At 40.7% G+C, this 20,297-nt stretch overlaps 2 protein-coding genes and 1 long non-coding RNA gene across 4 annotated transcripts; 1 reads left to right on the forward strand and 2 right to left on the reverse strand.

Annotated features, from left to right (window-relative positions):
* Positions 1–893: 893 nt before the first annotated feature.
* On the reverse strand, positions 894–5,175 carry LOC137592473 (bone morphogenetic protein 10-like). Its single transcript, XM_068310674.1, has 3 exons — positions 5,045–5,175; positions 4,356–4,813; positions 894–3,822 (listed from the first exon to the last, which is right to left on the reverse strand). The coding sequence occupies exons 2-3, from the start codon at positions 4,777–4,779 to the stop codon at positions 2,762–2,764; spliced, it is 1,485 nt and encodes a 494-aa protein (XP_068166775.1). The 5' UTR covers positions 4,780–4,813; positions 5,045–5,175; the 3' UTR covers positions 894–2,761.
* On the forward strand, positions 5,070–8,889 carry LOC137592474 (uncharacterized). Its single transcript, XR_011035026.1, has 4 exons — positions 5,070–5,207; positions 7,880–8,029; positions 8,510–8,628; positions 8,772–8,889. It is a non-coding gene; the product is annotated as an uncharacterized lncRNA (long non-coding RNA).
* On the reverse strand, positions 6,073–18,935 carry arhgap25 (Rho GTPase activating protein 25). Of its 2 annotated transcripts, none has more exons than XM_068310673.1 (12): positions 18,580–18,935; positions 15,152–15,354; positions 14,684–14,771; positions 14,227–14,340; positions 13,120–13,324; positions 11,455–11,590; positions 11,296–11,363; positions 10,993–11,114; positions 10,494–10,648; positions 8,534–9,057; positions 7,791–8,027; positions 6,073–6,604 (listed from the first exon to the last, which is right to left on the reverse strand). In XM_068310673.1, exons 1-11 carry the CDS (start codon positions 18,641–18,643, stop codon positions 7,826–7,828), a joined length of 1,881 nt encoding a protein of 626 aa, XP_068166774.1. In that variant the 5' UTR covers positions 18,644–18,935; the 3' UTR covers positions 6,073–6,604; positions 7,791–7,825. The 2 variants fall into 2 exon arrangements, with proteins under 2 accessions (XP_068166774.1, XP_068166773.1); XM_068310672.1 differs by having other exon boundaries at positions 6,074–6,604; positions 11,296–11,369.
* Positions 18,936–20,297: the final 1,362 nt, after the last annotated feature.

The following is a 20,297-nucleotide window of genomic DNA, read 5'->3' on the forward strand; positions in this document are numbered from 1 at the left end:
AGAGGGCTTTTTCCACAAGGTCTTATCATCAGCAAAAAATGAAAACTTCCTATTTCATCATGTTTCTTGAAAGCTAGCCATTCGGTGACAATGGCCAGATTCATTTTTCTTCCAGCATCCTGTAAATATTTAATTAGTGGTCTTAACATAGCAAAGACGGACTGTTGTCTCAGTAACTGGATGAAGGTTCTTGCCCTCTGGTCTGTAGTCATTTTTAGACGACCTCTGACCTCATCTTACATGAGAGTGTTAAACTTGTTTGCTTTCGAATTCATCTTAGCATACTCATCATTAGCGAAATGTTTTCCAAGATTTGAGGAAGCTGAACAGCGAAAATGACTGTAATTAACCTGCAGAATGTCAACTTTGGCTATGATAGATCATTTTACAGCAGTTAAACCACAAACAATGGAAGGAAAATGATGAATAATCAAAGTAGTAATGAAAAATTAAAATATGATGAGTGAGTTATATTTGCCCCAGACAAACCTTGTTCTGCCTCCTTGCTACTACTGATACACGTATCTCTGCCATAATGGGATTCACATTGGTCATCTGTTGCAGACCCTCTTACACAGCTGGCTCTATCCAAAAGTAGCTTCACATCTAAAGCGCAATCGCTTTTGAAATCGCCTGAAACCTCACAGAGACCACTTTTTCTAATGAATGAATCATGATTTGTAAGTTTATTTTCTGATGTGCTGCAGATGTTGTGTTTTTAGCTTTGTGCAAAGTGAGGCCTGCTGTTTCCTGTTACTTCCTGTGCCCACTAGGGTGGTGTCAAGCTCCTCATTCAGCACCCAGAAAGACAGCAAATAAACTGAAATATATGGAAGTTGTTTTTATGGTAAGTTTACATAGTAATAAATAATCGATTAGTGCAGATCTCCCCGCATGTTACTCTAACATGTACATGAATCAGCACATGAACACTTTTTGAGCACGAAAAGGCACCAGTCTTAAACAGTCTAATCTTAACATTCATGTCATACACTTTTCATATTTTATTGAATCTTATTATTCTTAAATAATCATCTTAGACCATTACGCACGCTTCCTTTTATGATCGTCATCCACATCCTTTATTTAACTTCAGTGTGCGTTGCGTCATGAACAACACTCTTAGTTGTTTTTAACATCCGTAGAAATTTTAATGGGAACAGAAAGTGATACCAGATTCCAGACCTTTTTATTTTATATTCCCATTTAGTCCTCACAAACAGGTTTTCCATCACAAATGTTTGCATCTGCTAGCTTTGAGTGTGAGCGACAGGTCATTTATTTTGTTCATCGGCAGGCCTTTCACTCGGTTTCCCATGGTTCTTTGTTTGTGTGTCATCTGTGAACTATGACCTGTGAACTGATACTGTTGGACTGAGTCATCTGACCGTCAGCAGAGACATTGGCTCATTGGTCCAGGACCATCCTCCTAGAATCATCAGAGGAAGGTTGACAGACCAAAATGCTGTGATTGATGCAGTAGTGTGGAAAACTTCCAGATATCTCTGTTGATTCTAACACGAGATGACAGAATAAAAAGGTGTGTAACGTGTGAAACAGAACAATGATTAATTCATAACTTGAGGAGGTGGTCCATTTAGAATTTGGTTTTTATTTTTTCACCACTTCTGTCCTCAACCAAATAAATTTAACTCTACAAATGCATTGGTCTAGATACAAAATATGCTCTACACTAACATACAAATTTACATTACATATATAGTCATCTGTCGTAAAAATTAATAAATTAGAACAATAAATAGTCTTTTCTTTGACACAAACAGCAGATGCATCAAAAACCCTTCTAACAACTGTATTACTGTATTTTCAGCAAGGAGTGTATAATTGTCTTATAATTGTCCAAAAAAAGACAATTTTTTTACTGGGAAATCAAACGCATGGCTCAACTGAGGAGTTGGATTTGCATGCAGTCTGTGGTGCTGGTCAGTGGGTTGACACAGTGAAGGACAGGAAGTGGGCAACCCCTTCCCCCATTGTCCAATCCCTTCCCCCAACCCCAACTCTTGAAATGTTGGCAAGAATGGCGTCAAGTTCTTTAGTCCCGAGTGGTGGCACACATGTTTCTCAACCCCCCACACCTTGCTATCGCTGTTGCTCGGGGGAGTGGAAATAAGGCATGTGAAGAGGGAAACAGGGTTAGGGTAGATAACCCTGCCACTGGGACCCCTGCACAGCACCTACGTATCAGGGGGGCTGCAGGAGGCAAGGGGTGGGCCTGGAGAGTTCATGCCTTGTCAGGTTGCCGGAGAGAGGTCATTTCACTGCACAGGACACACCAAGTGCTGATTATTTGTTACACTGAGCAGGGTGGCCAGATAAGTGGAGTGGAAGACAGATTTCAGGGAAAGGAGGGGGAGCGGCCCCACAGGCTCGTTCCCACAGGCTCGTTTGGTCCTTTGAGAAATTTGTGCCTTTGTATTTTTGTGATTGTGACGACATACCTTCACGTCACCACAGGATGGTCGCAGATCTGCAGCACATTATCTCTGCACTGATTGTTACTGATAGTCATGACTCCGTGTCTCTGTTTAGTAGTTCAACACACATATTTGTCCACACTCGTTTCAAGACCAAGTATACAAACTAAAAATGAGCGTTCACTTCCTCATTGAGTAACCCTCAACGAGATTCCAGTCGTCGTCCAGTTGACAGTTCAGGCCTCTCTCCTTCAGCTCATTGATAGTTTTGCATTTTTCCTCTTGCTATAAGACTTCACAGAGAAATCAACTCACAGCAGGGACTATCTACATCCACACTCAGCCACCACCATGCCTTCAAACTTGTACTTGTAGGTGACCACACCTGTGTCATCCAGGTAGAGCAGCGAGATGGGGTCCAGCTTGGTGGGTACACAACAAGCTCGCGCCGCCTTCTGAGGACTGTTGATGCTGACCAGTGTCTGCACAATGGCATGTTTGGTGGGTGTGACGTGTTTTGTTAATGGAAAGGAACAAATGCCAGCACACTCAAAGGCATCGTAACCAGTGGGTGCGAGGATCCAACTGTCCCAACCAATATCTTTGAACTCCACATACAGCGATTGCTTCTTGCAGTGGTTACCCTTGGCGTTGCGCCGGATGCGGGACGTAGAGTCGTAGATCAGATTTGAGCGCATCTGGATGAGATCCTCGTCATCCGGCTCATACCCGTCATCTCCGTCCCTCCTGAGCCCCCCCCACAGCCCGTCCAGGCCCGGACCCAAGTCGTTCTGGAGAGCCACGTCAAAGTTTTCGTGGTCAATCATCTCATTCAGCTCACGCTTGTCGTCACGGTGATCGCTGCTTTGGTCGTCAGAGTAAACGATCAGTAGAGGTTTGTGCTTTTCCTCAGGGCTGGTGTCGATCTTCATGTCCTCTTCATGTGCGTCCGTCTCCTCTGTGATATGTTGGACATTGTCTTCGTTAACCACGTTTGCGATATGCACTTCCAGCTGGTGCGTACGAGCGTTGTCGGATCTGCACCAGCGCTGAACAGCAGCCGTGAGGTCAAAGGCCTCCCAGCCGTTATCAGTGCCATATACCTGCCGCGAAGCCAATTCCACCAGCTCCACCCGTTCCCCTCCCCCCTCGAACCCATCATCTCTCACAATGTTCTCTTCAGTTATGTTATCATCTCCGTCATGAGATTCCAGTTCGTAGACAGTGACCTTGCGGTCGACACCAGCATAGAGGTGGCGATCAGTCTGGACGAGCGTGTAGAGCCGAAGCTCAGCTGCCGTGACGTGTTCATGATGGGGGACTGACACATTGAAGAGGAGGGTGTGACGCCGGACTCTAACACCCACAACGCTGGGAGATGAATCTGAGGAAGACAAATGAATGTTGAGACCTTCTACAATCTCTTGCAATATATCTTTTAGTCTTCAATTTGATACCCAGTCAGGAAATAATTATGTAATTTAATAATAATAATAATAATAACAATAATAATAATAATAATAATAATAATAATAATAATAATAATAATAATAATAATAATAATAATAATAATAATAATAATAATAATAATAAAAATTAGTAATAATAATATAATAATAATAATAAAAGTTTATTCAAACTCGTCCTTTCATGTGTTTAATGTCAAGACTGAGGCTTGGATTTTAACAACTCAGTTTGCATTTCCATATATGGGGTGTTACACTCCCCAAGCATACAGTAAATTGAAGTTCTAAGATTCTTATGTTCTGCATACTCGAAGTGATGTGGAAACTGCAAAAATAATTGAAATGATTGATAAATATCATCATAAAAGTGACACATGACAGGAAAACTAGTGCTCATTTATAACCAGTCAGTATGATCAACTGGTTATAGTTTCAAGATCCTGCTTTTTACCTTCATTTTTGAAGCTGCGGATGATGTTGGCGGTGGGCATGGCAGTGTGGTCATTAGCAAAACGGTTGAAGAGTTCCATCATGTACTCAGGTGGCTCCTCTCGACTGCTTCCAGGAGACAGAGCAGAAGGAGGACCCAAGCCGGACAGGTTGAAAGTTCTCAGGAATTGTTCCTTCAGGCTCTCCAGGAGGCTCTGCATGCTCATGTTATTGTCCTGTTCCAGTAGCGAGGGGTCAACCACCCCTCCGCGCCCATCACCCAGCCCTGAAGCGGGGCGATGACCCTGGCGGCTGTCGTAGATCGGGCTACTCTGTCCGCACAGAGGCCACAGGAACAGCAGGATGGAACACAGCAGGAGCAACGTCTCGGAGCTGCAGATGATTTCCAGTTTAGAGACCCAGTTTCTCGCCATGGGAAAATTCATCTGCAGCTTTCAATAGTAGTCCCTCAGGGGTTATCTATGCATGGGTTGATGCAACAGTAACATAAAAAAAAGATAGTGATTTCCTGAATTCTTAAATCCGAAATCTGATTTAAATCACAGTCACCACATCGGTGGGTTAAAAAAGTTCTGGTCCCCGGATGTAGACAGAAGTGTTGTTGACCCTTGTGAGTGAGCAGTGTGAGCCTCTCAGTGTGTGTTCCTGCTGCTCAATTTCAGATCTCACAGCATTTATTCTCATGCACACCTTCTGATGTGTTCGATGATAGGGCTGCAGCTCCAGTGAGCGGGTGGCTGAGGCTTGGACGCGTCCGTCCTGGTCATCTCTGATGTGTCTTCTCTTGCGTCGGGATCCCAGTGCTCTGCTCTCTTCTCACAGCTCTTACTTTCCGTCTCTTATCTAAGATATGGTGGGTTCTGCATTGCTTTGTGCTTATGGGCTCTTTGCTGGTGCGTGTGTGTGTGTGTGTGTGTGTGTATGTGTGTGTGTGTGTGTGTGTGTGTGTGTGTTATCTCACAACTTCCTTAATGAGGACTTTGTAAACACTGTCCTGTAGCCTCTTCCTTGTGGAAGTGCTATTTTGTTTGGGTGGGTGCTCCGGAGTAGATATTCTTCATTTGTTTATTTGCTTTGTAAATGGTGGAGCTCTGCTAGCTGCTGTCTGGGCTCCATTGACCATCTCTTTCTGACAGCATATTCAGAGTGTCTGCTGATATCATTGAACGTAACAGGATGTATCTAGGAGACAAACACTCGTCCAAACGAAATTGGAATTCAATGAGGTGTGAGGTCTTAATGATCAGGGATGAGAGATACCGAGCAAAACATTTCCATTTCCTCGTGAAGGCAATAAAATAATCCTTTGTATTTGTTTCTTTGCTCGCAAAGTGACAATCATTGCTCAGCACATTTCAGCACTGTTGTGATTGCTGAAATGGGTCTACTTCCTTTTAATGGTGGGGTGTTCTGGACTAAACCTTCATTAGGGAGACAACAAGTCAGATATTGGGTGACTCATAGAGAAAGACTTCCACCGACCAACAGGACATTGCAGAATGTATAGATATGCTGTAAACAGTCAATCAGACATGGGTTCAAGAGGCTGCTCAGATTAATACTGACTCACGTTGACCCCTCAAAGGTTTTTGAAGAGCTGTCCCGTTCATCACCTGAACCCTCATTCTTCTACACGGCTGTCCCCTCATTCCTGAGCTCCTTTGCGTGACCTGCTGATACACTCCTGATTGTGGTGCGTCACAGAGATGGGAAAGAATGAGCTTTTCCTGCCTCTACCACTCATCTGCCAGGCTGACATTTGACAGACATGCTGTTATCTCACACTCTGTTAAACTGCTGCTACAACAGACTAGCACGTCTTCCTGATGGCCGTAAGAGGGCTTGATAATGGCAATGTCCTTTTGCACACACACACTCACACACACACATACAAACGCACACACACATTCAGTCAGTCCCATCCATATGGTTTATATTGTGGTCCCAAGTGCATTGCTACAGTGAAGCTTAGAGTTCTTATATTTAATTCTACAACATTTCATGTTAAAATGCAATACTTAGAATGTTTTATTCCCAATTGTAAATTCCTTTTTTAAGATGTACAATGCGTTACTAGTAACACCACTGCAGCGCTAACATGTGAGCAACTATGACCTTTAATACATGGAATCGTTTCCTGTTACATCCAGTCCTCAGTCTCCATGTGGCGCTGATCTTGAAAGCATATCCTGAGGGAAACATCTCGCTAAATGTTCTCCAGCTATTCCATATCTTTATCTTCTTGTTGTCCTGCAGGCAGGAAGCACAGGTTTTACTGAAAGTAACTACCTGCCACACTCGGAAACTTGTCTGATTAGAGAGAATAAAAGAAAAATATAGTTGACGACCATGAAATGAAACTGGATTTCAGGTGTTAGACCGTCATCTGAACCCTTGTTAAAGACAGATCACATTTCTGGAGGGGAATGCTAGTGAGACTGGATTTTTTTGAATGCTAGTGAGTGGTTTGGCTGAACGTTAAAATAAATTTCACAATATCTCACATTTTGGTTCATGACTGGTACATGAAACTTGTTCTCATCATCCAAAGAGACCAGTTCATTTGTATCTGACAGGAAGTCAACAGCTGATCTTCAGCAGTAATACTAAACGTATGCTGGTGTAATAAATATGAGGAGTAAAATTAATTCAAATGTCAACACAAAAACACTTTGGGTATTAGAGTAATCACATCCCGCAAAGCGGTGATGTATTGTAATTGTCAGTGTTTGTGTGTTCGTCCGTCCGTCCGTCCACCACAACCGTTGCAGATAGAAAGATGAAACAAAAAGCTCATTACTCGGGCAGCAAAGGGGATGCAAATGAGATGATGACCTTGACCTTGAGAAAACTAGATCAAGGTCAAATTTCAACATTTGTACAATTTTTTTGCACAAATTTCAGGAACCGGATAAGATAGAAAGATGAAACAAAAGATGTTATATTCAGGAAGGCAAGGGTATTAAAATTAGATTACAAGCTTGACCTTGAAAAACTAGGTCAATGTGAAATTTTCACTTTTATACCTTTTTAGGTACACATCGCAGAAACCTGATGAGGTATAATCTCAAAACAAAAAGCAACATTTTCAGGAAGCCAGAGGTACAAAAATGTGATGATGTTGTGGGACGTTGCAGTCTCTGACGTCCTTGTTTACAAATGAACTGTTTTGTTATATATATGACATATTACAGTATTTGCACCTCATTCTTTAAGATCCATTTAAAGGGATCAAATTACCTTCTACATATCCTGACTAACAGCTCAACAAATCAAGGCTCTTACACAGTGACTCCTTCAACAGAGAGGACCTATCCTGTTACTATAATCTTTAATATTTAGGCACAAACAGATGAATAATAACATATCCCTAGCACCACGCGAGGCTCAAAGGGGAAAAAAATCCAATGTCCGGTAGGAGGATAATGGTCTTTACCATATATAACTTATTTGTACATCTGACATGGACGGTTAGGTGGGAGCTTGTGACTGTCTGATGAGGAGCTTCTGAATTTGTCCTTCCAGCTCCTCGCTGCGTCCCTTGGCCTCGTCTCGGCTGCGCTCTGCGTTTCTCAGGCAGGTCTCCAAAGCGACCACATGGCGGCACTCTGCCTCCAGAGCAGATTGGAGCTCTGCCACCCTGGCCTTCAGTTCCATGTTCTCCTGCTGCAGGCTGTAAAACAACACACACACACACACACACACACACACACACACACACACACACACACACACACACACACACACACACACACACACACACACACACACACACACAGTTCACAATGCAACTCCATCTTGGAACTATTGTGCAGCGAGTAGCACTCAGAAGACCCTCATAAATGAACCCACTGTTGCATGAATAGGAAAACCATTCATTCATTCATTCATTCATTCATTCATTCATTCATTCATTCATTCATTCATTCATTCATTCATTCATTCATTCATTCCCGTCCTGGTGATTTCAACATTTCAACCAAACAACTGAATCTCCTTGGATTTTAGGTCTTCAATAAGTAGTACAATTTAAAAAAAATACTTGAAGGCTGTCGGGTTAAAACGGGTCCTAAAAGGATCATACAAGTTCTCCTGAAGTATTGCTGGGACTTTAATGTTATAGTCTTACATCTAAAAGTGTGCAACTTGTGTTAGGTCTGGGGTGCAGTGATTCCTCACCTGTCTACAAGGTGCTGGTTGTCATGGTTTTGCTCAGTCTTGCTGATGACCCGCTGATGTGAACCACTCCCTTCAGGGATTCCTATGGCCTTCAGGTGAGTCAGAACCAGGGGAGGCCGGGTGTCAAACTTTACCGGGTCAGGACAATGTTTTTGGAAGCCAGTAGTAGAAGAACCAGTGTTGTTATTTCCTTTCTGACTTTTTGACTTATTCTCTCCTCCTTTACAACCAATCTGAGACCCTCCAAACAGCGTGCCGGAACTCCGGAAATCCAGGATCTTAAAGATATCCTCAGACAAAGTTCCGGTCTTCTCCTCCACACTCTGCTGGATGTTGCTCCACCGGTTGAGGGCGTCCGCTTTGGCTGCCATCCCCGTGAGGGGGCAGTTGAAGACGGGGAGCGTCTGCGTCCGCTTGCGGGGAGTTTGATGCCAGTCGTCTGTAGAGGAGCTGAAGTGTGAAGTCTCTGGACCTGGACTGTCACTGTCATCGTCATCTGGAGACTCAGAAGACGCATCTCCCATCTGAGACAAACACAAACCAGAAAAATATCAGAAAGGATTAACGTATAAAGACATCTGTAGAATAGATTCACACTGACATAGACACCACCACCACCAACAACAACAACAACAACAACAACAACAACAGGACGGGAGAATAATTTGAGTCAAAATTAATTTGGTGACGATTTATTTCATCTTGATTTAAATTTTTGTTAAGATGCATTTCTACATTACTATGTTCATTATAATTCTATTATTATTGTGATTAATTCTATACAGTATTTTATATCTATATATTTATATATATATATATATATATTAGGTACTTTAACACTTTGTTTGTTCAGCTGTTGACTGTTGACCTAAATGCAAATCATCTCATTTTGACTCAGCTGAATTTCCTGGGTCTAAAACAAAAATTATCCATTCATTCATCCATTTCAGACCATGCCATGGACACTTTTGTGAGCTAAGGATATAAAGACAATCCATCGAAAACCTTTCACTTTATCAATAGGAAGACGTGTGTGTGTGTGTGTGTGTGTGTGTGTGTGTGTGTGTGTGTGTGTGTGTGTGTGTGTGTGTGTGTGTATTTTCTTTAAATATGAGAAGATGTGTAAGCTTTGAAATATTTGAATTTAATCAAATCAATATGAAACAAATGTGAATTTTATGCATCACACATTCATCCAAGCAATAATAGCACTGATTCATGTTACAGGAGTACTAATACTACAATGGACTTTATAGAGATTTGGACATAGCTTCTACAGACATGATATCAAAAGATAAGTTCATCAAGTTCTAGTTTATTTGCTTTTTGTTAGTGACTTGAGAGGGTCAACAGCACTTCATCTATCCATCCATTCTATACAATCAACTACGTAGCATCAACTACATACTGTATAACCAGCCTGCCAGAAACTCTAATGCTCATTATAAACATGTTTTTTAAACCCATACAGGAACCACAGTGCTCAGACACATAATGACTTCATCAGTGAGATCAGGTTTTGTTGACTTTGGATAGAACCAGGTTAGAAGTTTTCTCTTTCTATTTCTGTTTGTCAGCCCATGTTACATGTTTACTCCATTTGTAGACGTGAGAGTGACAGAAAGTTAACCATTGCTAGTTTAACCAAATTAATCTTCTAGTTACTTCAAGATTGGATTATTGCATTTCCTACTATTGGGCTGTTCAAGCTCCTCCATTAGGATTTTTACAACTAGCCCAGAATGCAGTTGCCCGCTTGCTGACTCAAACTCAGAGGGGAGAGCACATTTCTCCTGTCCTCGCATCTGACATTGACTCCCGATAAAATCTATAATAAAATTCAATAGTCCAGTATGTGTTCTTTATTTCACTAGGATAGGATCTGGTCTGACATCAGAACATTCAATGTAAACATGGCATCAGAAACAGGCAGGGTTCATGTGTGGTCAGCTGCTCGTACCTCTGCAGACTCCCAGCCAACGAAACTACGGGGAGTACTTTTGTGGCTCTCAGCCTCGTGAGAGGGAGGGGAGGGAAACATGTCTTTGGAGGGAGGAAACAGGGTCTCATGCTGTCTGATCATCACTGTCATCAACCTCTGGATCTGAGGAGTCGCTGCAAAGAAAAACAAAGACTGATGTCAAAAGATTAGGATCAATATGTATCATCTTTATGTTTCTTGGCTCACTTTCTTCAGCTTTTTTTTTTAATTCACTTAAGCCGAATTACTTTATGTCATTTTTCGGACACAGATATCTGATGTCTCAGAAGAAGAAAGCAGATATTTTGCTGAGATTGAAGGCAAATACTGAATTAATGAGGAAGCATGTTCTGCATCTACTGTAGATGATTTGACCTCTTTGCAAAGGCTGTTTTATTTTACCAGATATCATGTCTTAAAAGAAGTAATTCAGAGGTCATAATGCCACAATGTGTTCTGGCCAGCAGCGTCTTCTTACCCTTCATCACAGTGATGGGGTCTTCTATCTGAGGTTTGAGCAGGTTGATGCCCATCACTGTAGCCAAGTTCTCCACATTCATCTTATTCACATCTGACTTCAGCTGAATTTCAAATAAAAACCTGTGAAACAAAACAGTGTCATCATCACAATTGTAAACTGTGATGCTGTTCTAGGATCAAACCGATGTTAGAACAGCGTGTAACCCTTGTTTATACATGTCTATACAAGCATCTATCTACGCTTTTTTCCCAATCTGAGCTATCCTCTGAGGAATGTTACAAATGCTTTCATGCTACTCACCGGCAGATATAACTGAGAAGGTTGTAGTTGTTTCTGGGGAGAAGAGCGATTTGTTTCTCCAAATTAATCTGACCCTTGAGCAAAAGATAAAATTAACCACACACTCCTACCATCTCTCTATTACAATTTCAGCTTTCCTTCACTGAAATGTAGACCCACCTCCTCTTTGCTGCTGGAGTCCAGCATGTTGGTGCAGTCCAGGAAGTCCTGGTACTGAGTCCACGGCACCACAGGCTCAGGCAGCTCCCGCAGGTACAGCTTGAGCAGAGATGCCACTGTGTGGACATCTGTGTCACTATGAGCAGAGATACATGTCATCCAACTGGCTAAACAGATTAAGTGCTGATTTTTTGAGTTGGAATTATTTAATTTCTTTTCTTAAAAGTTTATTTTAAAAATAAATCGATGTTACAGTTTTGTTTTTCCTGATGGCTGATGAAAAGTGTCTAGCTTTAGAATTTGACCTTGATCTGAGGTATTATACAGTCAACCTTACTGGTTGTTTGTTTTCTCCACTCAGACTGGATTACCAACACGATATCTGAAATGAATGGTTTCATCAACAGCGCCTTGTGCTGTTGAGTAGCACAAGCTTCCTCCTGAGTTTCTACCAGAACAGGATGTGGTGTTCAGCTCTCAGCAGACATGAACCTACCAGCTGCTCTGCGTCTGTCTTGTCTGTCCTTTCTCAGAAAAAAAAACCCAGATGATGGTATAGCAGTGACCTTCATACATTTATCAGCCAGGTTTAAAGACATCTCTCACACGATTGATTCTTTGATGATAACATCCTTATCGGCTGTTTTTTTTTACATCAAACATGTTATCTTCTTTCCAGACAATCATTGGCTTCCTTCTGCTTTGAACCACAAGTGCAAACTCACAAGAATTTCAAGAAAATGAAACTGCATATCAGTTTCATATTCTTGATAAAGTTTGTAAGAATGTAATCAAGATGAGACCGTATTCCAAGTTAATTCAGATTTACCTGAAATCAAAACTGCTTGATATATTTAGGTATTTTTGGAGTAATAATTTAATAAAACATATTGACCACTGGCATGGTCATGGTTGTAATATCTTCATCAGAAGTATTAAACTGTATGCTAATTTTTCGAAATATTCCATATTTTGTGTTTTTCCCATTGGAAGAAAAACGGTTGTAATGGCAAATTCCATATAGACATATATAATAATAAAAAAGCTTTATATCTATGGGTAGGTCTGAAGTAATAGAAAATATCTGATGCATTGAAAGAAAAAAATATGCCTGTATTACATTTTTTTTACACTTTTATGAGACGGCCTTTTTGTGATCCACTTAGGTAATGTGTTTGTAAAGGTTAAAATTCTCATTGTACCACAAATTAATAATGCATTTAAGTTAATAATGTTACCAATTATTGGTATGGTCAAGGTTGTAATATCTTTATCAGAAGTATTTAACTGTGCACTAACGTTTGGAAATATTTCACATTTTGTGTTTTTCCCACTGGAAGAAAAACAGCGTTCTAATGGCAAATTCCATATAAACATATATTATAATAATAATAATAAAAATATAATGAAACGTTATATCTATGGATAGGGCTGAAGTAATGGAAAAGATCAGATGCATTGAAAAAAAAAAAATTCTGCTTTACTTTTTTTTTTAACACTTTTATGAGACGGCCTTTTTATGACCCGATATAGGTAATGTGTATAGCCATTTCAATCGGTTTTCAAGGGTTATTAAAGGAGGCTCTTAAAAAGATTACATTTTGTATATTTGTTTGTTGTTTGTTATTTAAGGCTAAATCACCTCCTGATCCAGGAGTGCCTTACCTGGGGAAGGACGGCCTCTCGCCTGCATCAAAGGCGTCTCTGAACTGCTTGACAGCGTTGTCCTGACCCGGCAGGCGGAAGATGCCCTCCTCGTTCAGACCGTGTTCTTTGATAAACTCCACACACTTCTGCACCAGGATTGGCACCGTGCGAGGCCCAAACCTCTGCTCATATGTCACTGTGTCCATGAGACCTTTTCCAAACACTGAAGAGGAACAGTCCAGACAGAATGATCAGATTATACTTTGTTACATTTTACGTTACACAGCTTTCATAGCACACAGGCCTTAATAATTCTCAGGTGATGTCTGTACTTCATTTATTGGATTTTAGTTTTGTTCATTCACTCAGACCGTTTGACAAATATATTTTTTGCTTGCTAAAAGTTAGACAACATTTATATCTTTATGTTAAATATGAAGCTAGCCAGTAGTTGATTAGCCTGGAGTAGCAAAATAAAAAGAGTGAAAACCTGGAAACAGCCAATATTTAGCCAAATGTAAGTTCATAAACAAGAAGCAATGCAGTCAGATGCTGTGACATCCCGTGACTTACCCTGACCTACTTTCAGGGTAGGTCAGTGTCAAAGCTTCAGAGTAGATTAAAGCTATGCACTACCTTTGACCATAGATTAAAGCTAGTGCATATGTAGATCAGAGCACTAGCTTTGATCTATAGTCTTACTCACGCTGGCCTTCTCCCTTGTCTTTCTATGTAATCCGGCTCCCGAGTGTACGAAAGTTGAAATTTGACCTTGACCTAGTTTTTTCTCAAGGTCAACGTCATCATCTCATTTTCATCCCCTTTACTACCCGAGTAATGTGCTTTTTCTCATCCTTCTATCTGCAACGGTTGTGAAGATATTTGGTGGACAGACAAACGGACGAACAGACAAACGGACAAACACTGACAATTACAATAAAATCATTGCTTTGAAACGGGATGTAATTAAAAGCAACATCTCTTTACTGGATGTGTTCAAACATATTTAAAAACAACATGGGGTGGTGAGCTGAACAGTTCCCAGGAACTATTCCTTTTATTCCCATAAAAGTCTAGTCAAACAGTTCCATTGTCAAACATCAGTTGTAAAACGTTTTACTGAACCTCCACTTGTTGGGACTCCGATGACCTTGCGCAGAGTACGGACCCACTCCTCCATGTCGCTCTGCGAGTTTGCCATGAAAACATAAGGACATCGTTGCCTGTCTCTAGTTGTGCCTGAAAATGAAGGATTTTGTTGGAAAAATTCCATCATTGGTAAGAAAAACCTTTGGTAGGTCAGAGGCACTTGCACAGTTCTTGCAGATTTCTCACTTTTCAGTGTATGTAAGGGCTGTTACACAGGCAAACATAAGAAAGAGACTTGAACTAATCTGTAAAGTGATATTTGAGCATACTGAAATTCAGTATTATGTAAGTTATTTTGGAAGGATGACAGATGAAGAGTCCAGATGTCAACACAAATTTATCACTGCTACATGCTAATGTTTTTTTTGGCCCTGATGTCATGAATATCACATTCAACACTTCTGTAATATATTATTCGTGGCTCCATCCTTACGTGGTATGATCTCAAATAAGTACTTCCCAGGGTCGTCGGAGTTCAGAGGGAGTTCATTGACTTTACTGAACCTCAGCTGGATGACTCCCTACACATCAGACAAGAGGAGCGCAAGACGCATTAAAACCAGTCATTAATAGCTGCTCTAAAATATATTAAGAAGAATGCCACTAATGTTAACTATTTTATTAATGTATTGAAGTCTTCACATGATGTTTCCATACATCAGAGTTGTGTTACAAGGGTTTTTATCAAAGTGTACACTTAGTGCTGATTCATCATTATTTCATTTGGACGCTATTCAGGCCTTATGAGTTCACTAAGTACATTATTGGACCTAAACATGACACTGCTTTAACTCACTAGCCAATGTACATGAAATGTATTTCTGTTTCAATAACAAAAACGTAATAAAAGAGGAGAAAATACATAGTGAGAGAGAACTAAAATAACCTCCCAGCGTCTCACCTGGACGGTGGTCTCCTTGTCGTCTTTGTGGTAGGTCAGAGTGCTTCCTCTCAACGCAAAGTAACGCTGCTGCCAATTTTTCACTAAACCTCTCTGTTGTTTCTTGAGCCAGCCGGCCTTCAGCGGCCTCTCCATGGACCTGCTGGAGTTCGGGGATCTCTGGCCAGGGCTTCCCTCTCCAGGTGCCACACTCTTGGATCGTGCTGTCAAACACCACACAAAATCTTTGAACAATAACCCCAAGGTGGTGTGTCATAGCCAGAGCGGTGTGGACTACACTCAGCAGCAGTAGAACACTCCTTCTTTTACTGAAAAAATGCATTATGTTATCACGGTTGAGGGGCTTGCTTAGTGTGACCTTTTAGTGGTTGGCCATGCAGTTTCAGGCTGCAAGATATCCGATGTCTGTGCAGCCTTGTTTCCTGTATAAAGTGAATGAATGCTTGTGATTGTTGTACACAAATAGCACTGTGGTCTGACAATTAGACAATAAGCTAGAAAGGTCAGCACTTCAGGTGTGTGCAAACCTTACTTCAACTGAAGCTACAGTATTATATTCTTTGCAGAATATCAACAAACTGAGAGACATTCATTCATTTATTTATCTTCTTGTCCGCTTCTTCTGCTTTTGTCATGGGGGTTGCTGGACCCTATGTCAGCTGACCTATGGGGTGAGAGGTGAAAGACAAACAACCACTCACACACTCACACCTATGGGCAATTTTGAATGATAATTCACCTTCACGTTTTTGGAGGTAGGAGGAAGCCGGAGAACCCGGAGAGAACCCACGCAGACACGAGGAGAACTTTCAATACAAACTCTACATAGAAAGAACTTCAACACGGAACCTTCCAGCTATGAGGTGACTACCCCACTACCCACTGTGCCATCATGCCATCAACACCCAGTCTTTGCAGATTGATCACATTTCACTGGTCACAGCAGATTCATCAGCCACCACCACCACCAGTGTCTGGATTCCTTGTGAGTATCTTTCTGCTTTCCTGGGCAGATGCACTTTGAAGTTTAAGTGCCAGAGACTTTCTGACTTGTTTTAATTATATAATCCACTGTAATAAACAACTGCATTAACTTCGTTCACTTGTCTCTCCTGAGTGATATGAAATAGCAGTGGTAGAAGTCCACATGGCCAAGAGAAGACAGTCAGATAGAGTCTGTGTATTCCGTAGAGTGGTGGGCCTGCAGGTATAGATGGATTGAGATTAAGCCCACTCAGTTGTTCTTAAATTCACTGTGTCTTTTTATACAAGATCATGAAGGACAAGAGAAGAGGAAGGGCTGCGCTGGGGTAAACAGGAAGTTAGTGCATCATTGCTTCAGGGCCGACAACACTAGAGGTTTCGCTATCCTTTGGTCTCTCTTTAATAGCATCACCCTGCTTCACAAGTGTAGCCCTGAGCGCACACACAGACGCCAAATATTACACCACTCCCTCAGCAGAAAAACAGACTGCTCCATCACAATGGTCTCAAGATGTGATGAACTTAAATTTCCACATGCCAGAGAAACCACGAGTCACATAAGGATACAGATACAGAGGAAAATGATTTGTGATGGATAGTCAGCACAGTTAGCTTACTTTACCTCTCAACCACTATTCCTTAGAATAGTGGAACAGGAATAAAAATTGTTCCTTAAAAACTTCTTATTATCTATGTCTAATATTCAAAATTCTGCAACAAAACCCCCAATATATATAGGAAAGAGAGAGAACTTGAGTTTGGCAACGTAGGACTCTGCTGCTGTCTGCAACTTAGTGTGTAATACACAGAACCAAAGTGATAAATTCATCCCCTCATGAGAAATAACCCAGCTCATAACATTCATAAACATTAACTTCACATTTTTAAACCTCAGTCTCTGCATAGATAAGACTAATGAGCTAAAGCATGTTAAAAACTGAGCTGTACAGCTGATGCTAGTTGGATTGTTCTACAATAGACAATAGACAATAACAAACCAGCTGTTTTGACCTGTTTTAAGATCTGTGTTGAATTAAGCCAGTGTTTCCCTGAAGTGTTCACATCAGGAAATGTTTAATCATAGAAGTACAAGACATCCTGCCATTGTCTCCTTATTGATGGAATTATGGCAGAAATAATTCAGCGGAATCTCAGTCATCTATCATACTTGGTACCTTTTGAAACCACTGCAATGCTCACACTGTGAGAACCAATATGCTGATTCTACAAACGCCAGAGTAGCACTGGTAAGCTCATCTAAACCTAGAGAAGGAGAAAAAAAATTATTGTTCCTAAAATGTCAGACTTTCTTAATCCTGTCTGATGCAGCAGATGGTTTTCCTTCATGTGGAGATCTGAGTCAAGTTGTCTTTATTCTTCAAATAACATTTTCTCCTGTGCACTAGAATCTTTGTGGCTGTCCTTTACATGTGCTGCTATGATTGTATGTATGCATGCACATCATACACACAGACACATACACACATACATACACACACGTGGGAACCTTTGCATGTAGACAGTTTCAAAATGAGATTTCTGCAGAAACAGAGATTTTGCATCATTTTCTTGACAGTCCGCATTTAACTACGAAGTCTGTCAACTGTCTGTGTTCACATCACAAGGTAAAGAAGCAGCAGGGGTTATTTTTTAAGGAAGTTAAGCTTTGAAACTAAATCAAGAGCAGGGCGATCATACGACATTCAGTCATCATGAAGCAGATACTATAAATGCAGCGACTTCCCTCAAGAGTCCTGAACCGACTGCACTGACTTGTTAAAAAATAAGAGCTGATTCAAAAATGATGATGCAGTGTACAATAGCAGGATTGTACTATGGAGAAGTTATGCAGTCAGTGCTTGTGTGCAAACATCTTTTATCTGTGTTTTGCAACTGTTCCGCCATCTGAGCCTGAGAGGAAACAAACCATGTTTGCACACTGATTCTACTCGAAGCAAAACCCAGCAGTAAGCAAAGCATTTTTGAGTCTGCTCTGCATGTGATGACTGCTTATTCAGAATTAGATCACTCTGTGTCTTACTGAGACAACATGTTGGTCATTTTAAATGACTAAATAAACAAATATTCAAGAATATGAAATGCTTTCACATTTCATAAGCTTTCATAGTCTTGAATATGAAAGCAATTCATTTTAGGTTAGATGACAGGAGCAGTATTAATCACTGGCTATAGAAATATAACTTTTTCTACAATAAAACACCAATTTTCAGTTCATCAGTATAGAAGATAAATACATTTTTGAAGTTTAAGAGAATAACAAGAACTTTATTTGTTGTGTTTATAAACAATTCTAATATCTCACAATCCCTGTTTTGTAGAAAAAAAAGGAATTTGTACCTTATTTACTGTTAGTTTAAGTGACAGACCTGTAGGAAACAAAAGCCACACTGCTGACAGTGAAAGCCACACGACCACCAGCTTACCTATCCGAGCTGTCTCCGCCTTAAAGGTGCTGAAGTCCCAGTTGCGAGGTAGTTTCAGAGACATTGTCCAAACTTTGTTAACTCACATATCTCAGGCCACTGTTACATTTCACACGCACATCCAACCAGAGTACACACACACACACACAGACACATATACATGTACACACTCAACACACACTTAGTGGAAATATTGTAGATCACACTTCCTACTTCCTGTGGTTATCTCTCCTTTTTTTTCTGCCCTTCAAAACGCGTTCCCTCATGTTGCTTTCATTCCTCTGTTCATACTTGTGCTGTACAAATGGCTTCCAAGCAAATTTGGTGAAAGATGCTGGGCTCCATGTGGTCGTATTCCAAATGATTAATGGTGACTAACGTTTAAAAAAAAAAAAATCCCTCCTGGTGTCTTCATAATGGAAATGTTTTGATGTGTTTGAGTAAGTTTCTTGCTTCACAGCTCAGACTGACATGACTCAATGCAGTCAGTGTTTCCTGTAACCTACCTTGAGGCATCACACAAAGACTGCCATTAAGGCTCAGTCTTAAATAGATTATTATAGAATTATTAAAAGGTAAAGATATCAACCAAATATCTACTTCAAAATGTAGAAGACCAAGAAACCAGGGCTCACACAAAACACCACATGATTCTTTTTTATTCTTTTAAATTTCAAGGCAAAGCACGTCTGCATCAAAAAGATTACAACCAAGCACAAACCATTGCACAGTTTAAATATAGTACAACTGAATCATACAGAACTTAAGAGCCACAAAATAAAATGTCCAAACAGGGAGTCTACAGTATATGAGGACAGTCACAACTCCCAAACATGTCTACGCAAGGGTCCTGCTGGGGAGGAGACACATCAGCAAAGTGACAATGTGTGGAAATCTATTAATAGTATGTTAATCTCTCTTTCTGCCACCCTGGGAGCAAATCCTAAAATTTTAGAATGTGGAATGTGTCGGGCAGCAGAGGCACAGGGTTGGATACAACAGTTTCATTCGACCAAAGGAGCTACAGCTCTCTCTAGTGGCATCCGTAAGTTTGGGCAGAGAAATGGCAGTAAACAGCTGCATCAGGCAGGGACACCTGAGACATATCTACAAACACTGAGACACCCACTCCTCAAAGGGGGGACAACAAAGGGCAGTACCTATGAGGAGGTGACACATGACGGCCTCACTGGGAAGGGCCTAGAAAACAACCAACAGCACTAGTCACGGCAAGAAAATGCTCTCAAATATGGCAGTAACACCCTAAATATTCCTCTAAACAAAATTACTGAAGAACACGACATGTTGCTCAACATCTTAAATGTACAATATAGTAAATAAATACTTCAGAGTTAAGACTGGTTGGGTAGCACACGTCAAAGAAAAACGTGAAGAATACATTAATAAAAAAATACATCAAATGTGTAGGAAACACATAAAACTTAATGATTTATTCCATTTGAAAAATATTAAAGTTGATGATTGCATTGCCATGATGAAGCTAAATCTGGAGTTAGAAAAAAGGCCTTTGATTGAAAATATGTTACGTTCTGATGAGAGGAAATTCAAGGCCAGTGCATTTACAAAGGACTATATGTTTGTGTTTAAGCCGTTTGTTATATATAGACATCAAGATCCTAACCTACACACCCTGCTGCTACACTGATTGCTGTATGAATGATGTATTGCTGTTTTCCCCTAGAACACTGGTACAGAAA

Source organism: Antennarius striatus, chromosome 3 (genome assembly GCF_040054535.1).
Source record: "Antennarius striatus isolate MH-2024 chromosome 3, ASM4005453v1, whole genome shotgun sequence".
Lineage (NCBI taxonomy): Eukaryota > Metazoa > Chordata > Actinopteri > Lophiiformes > Antennariidae > Antennarius > Antennarius striatus.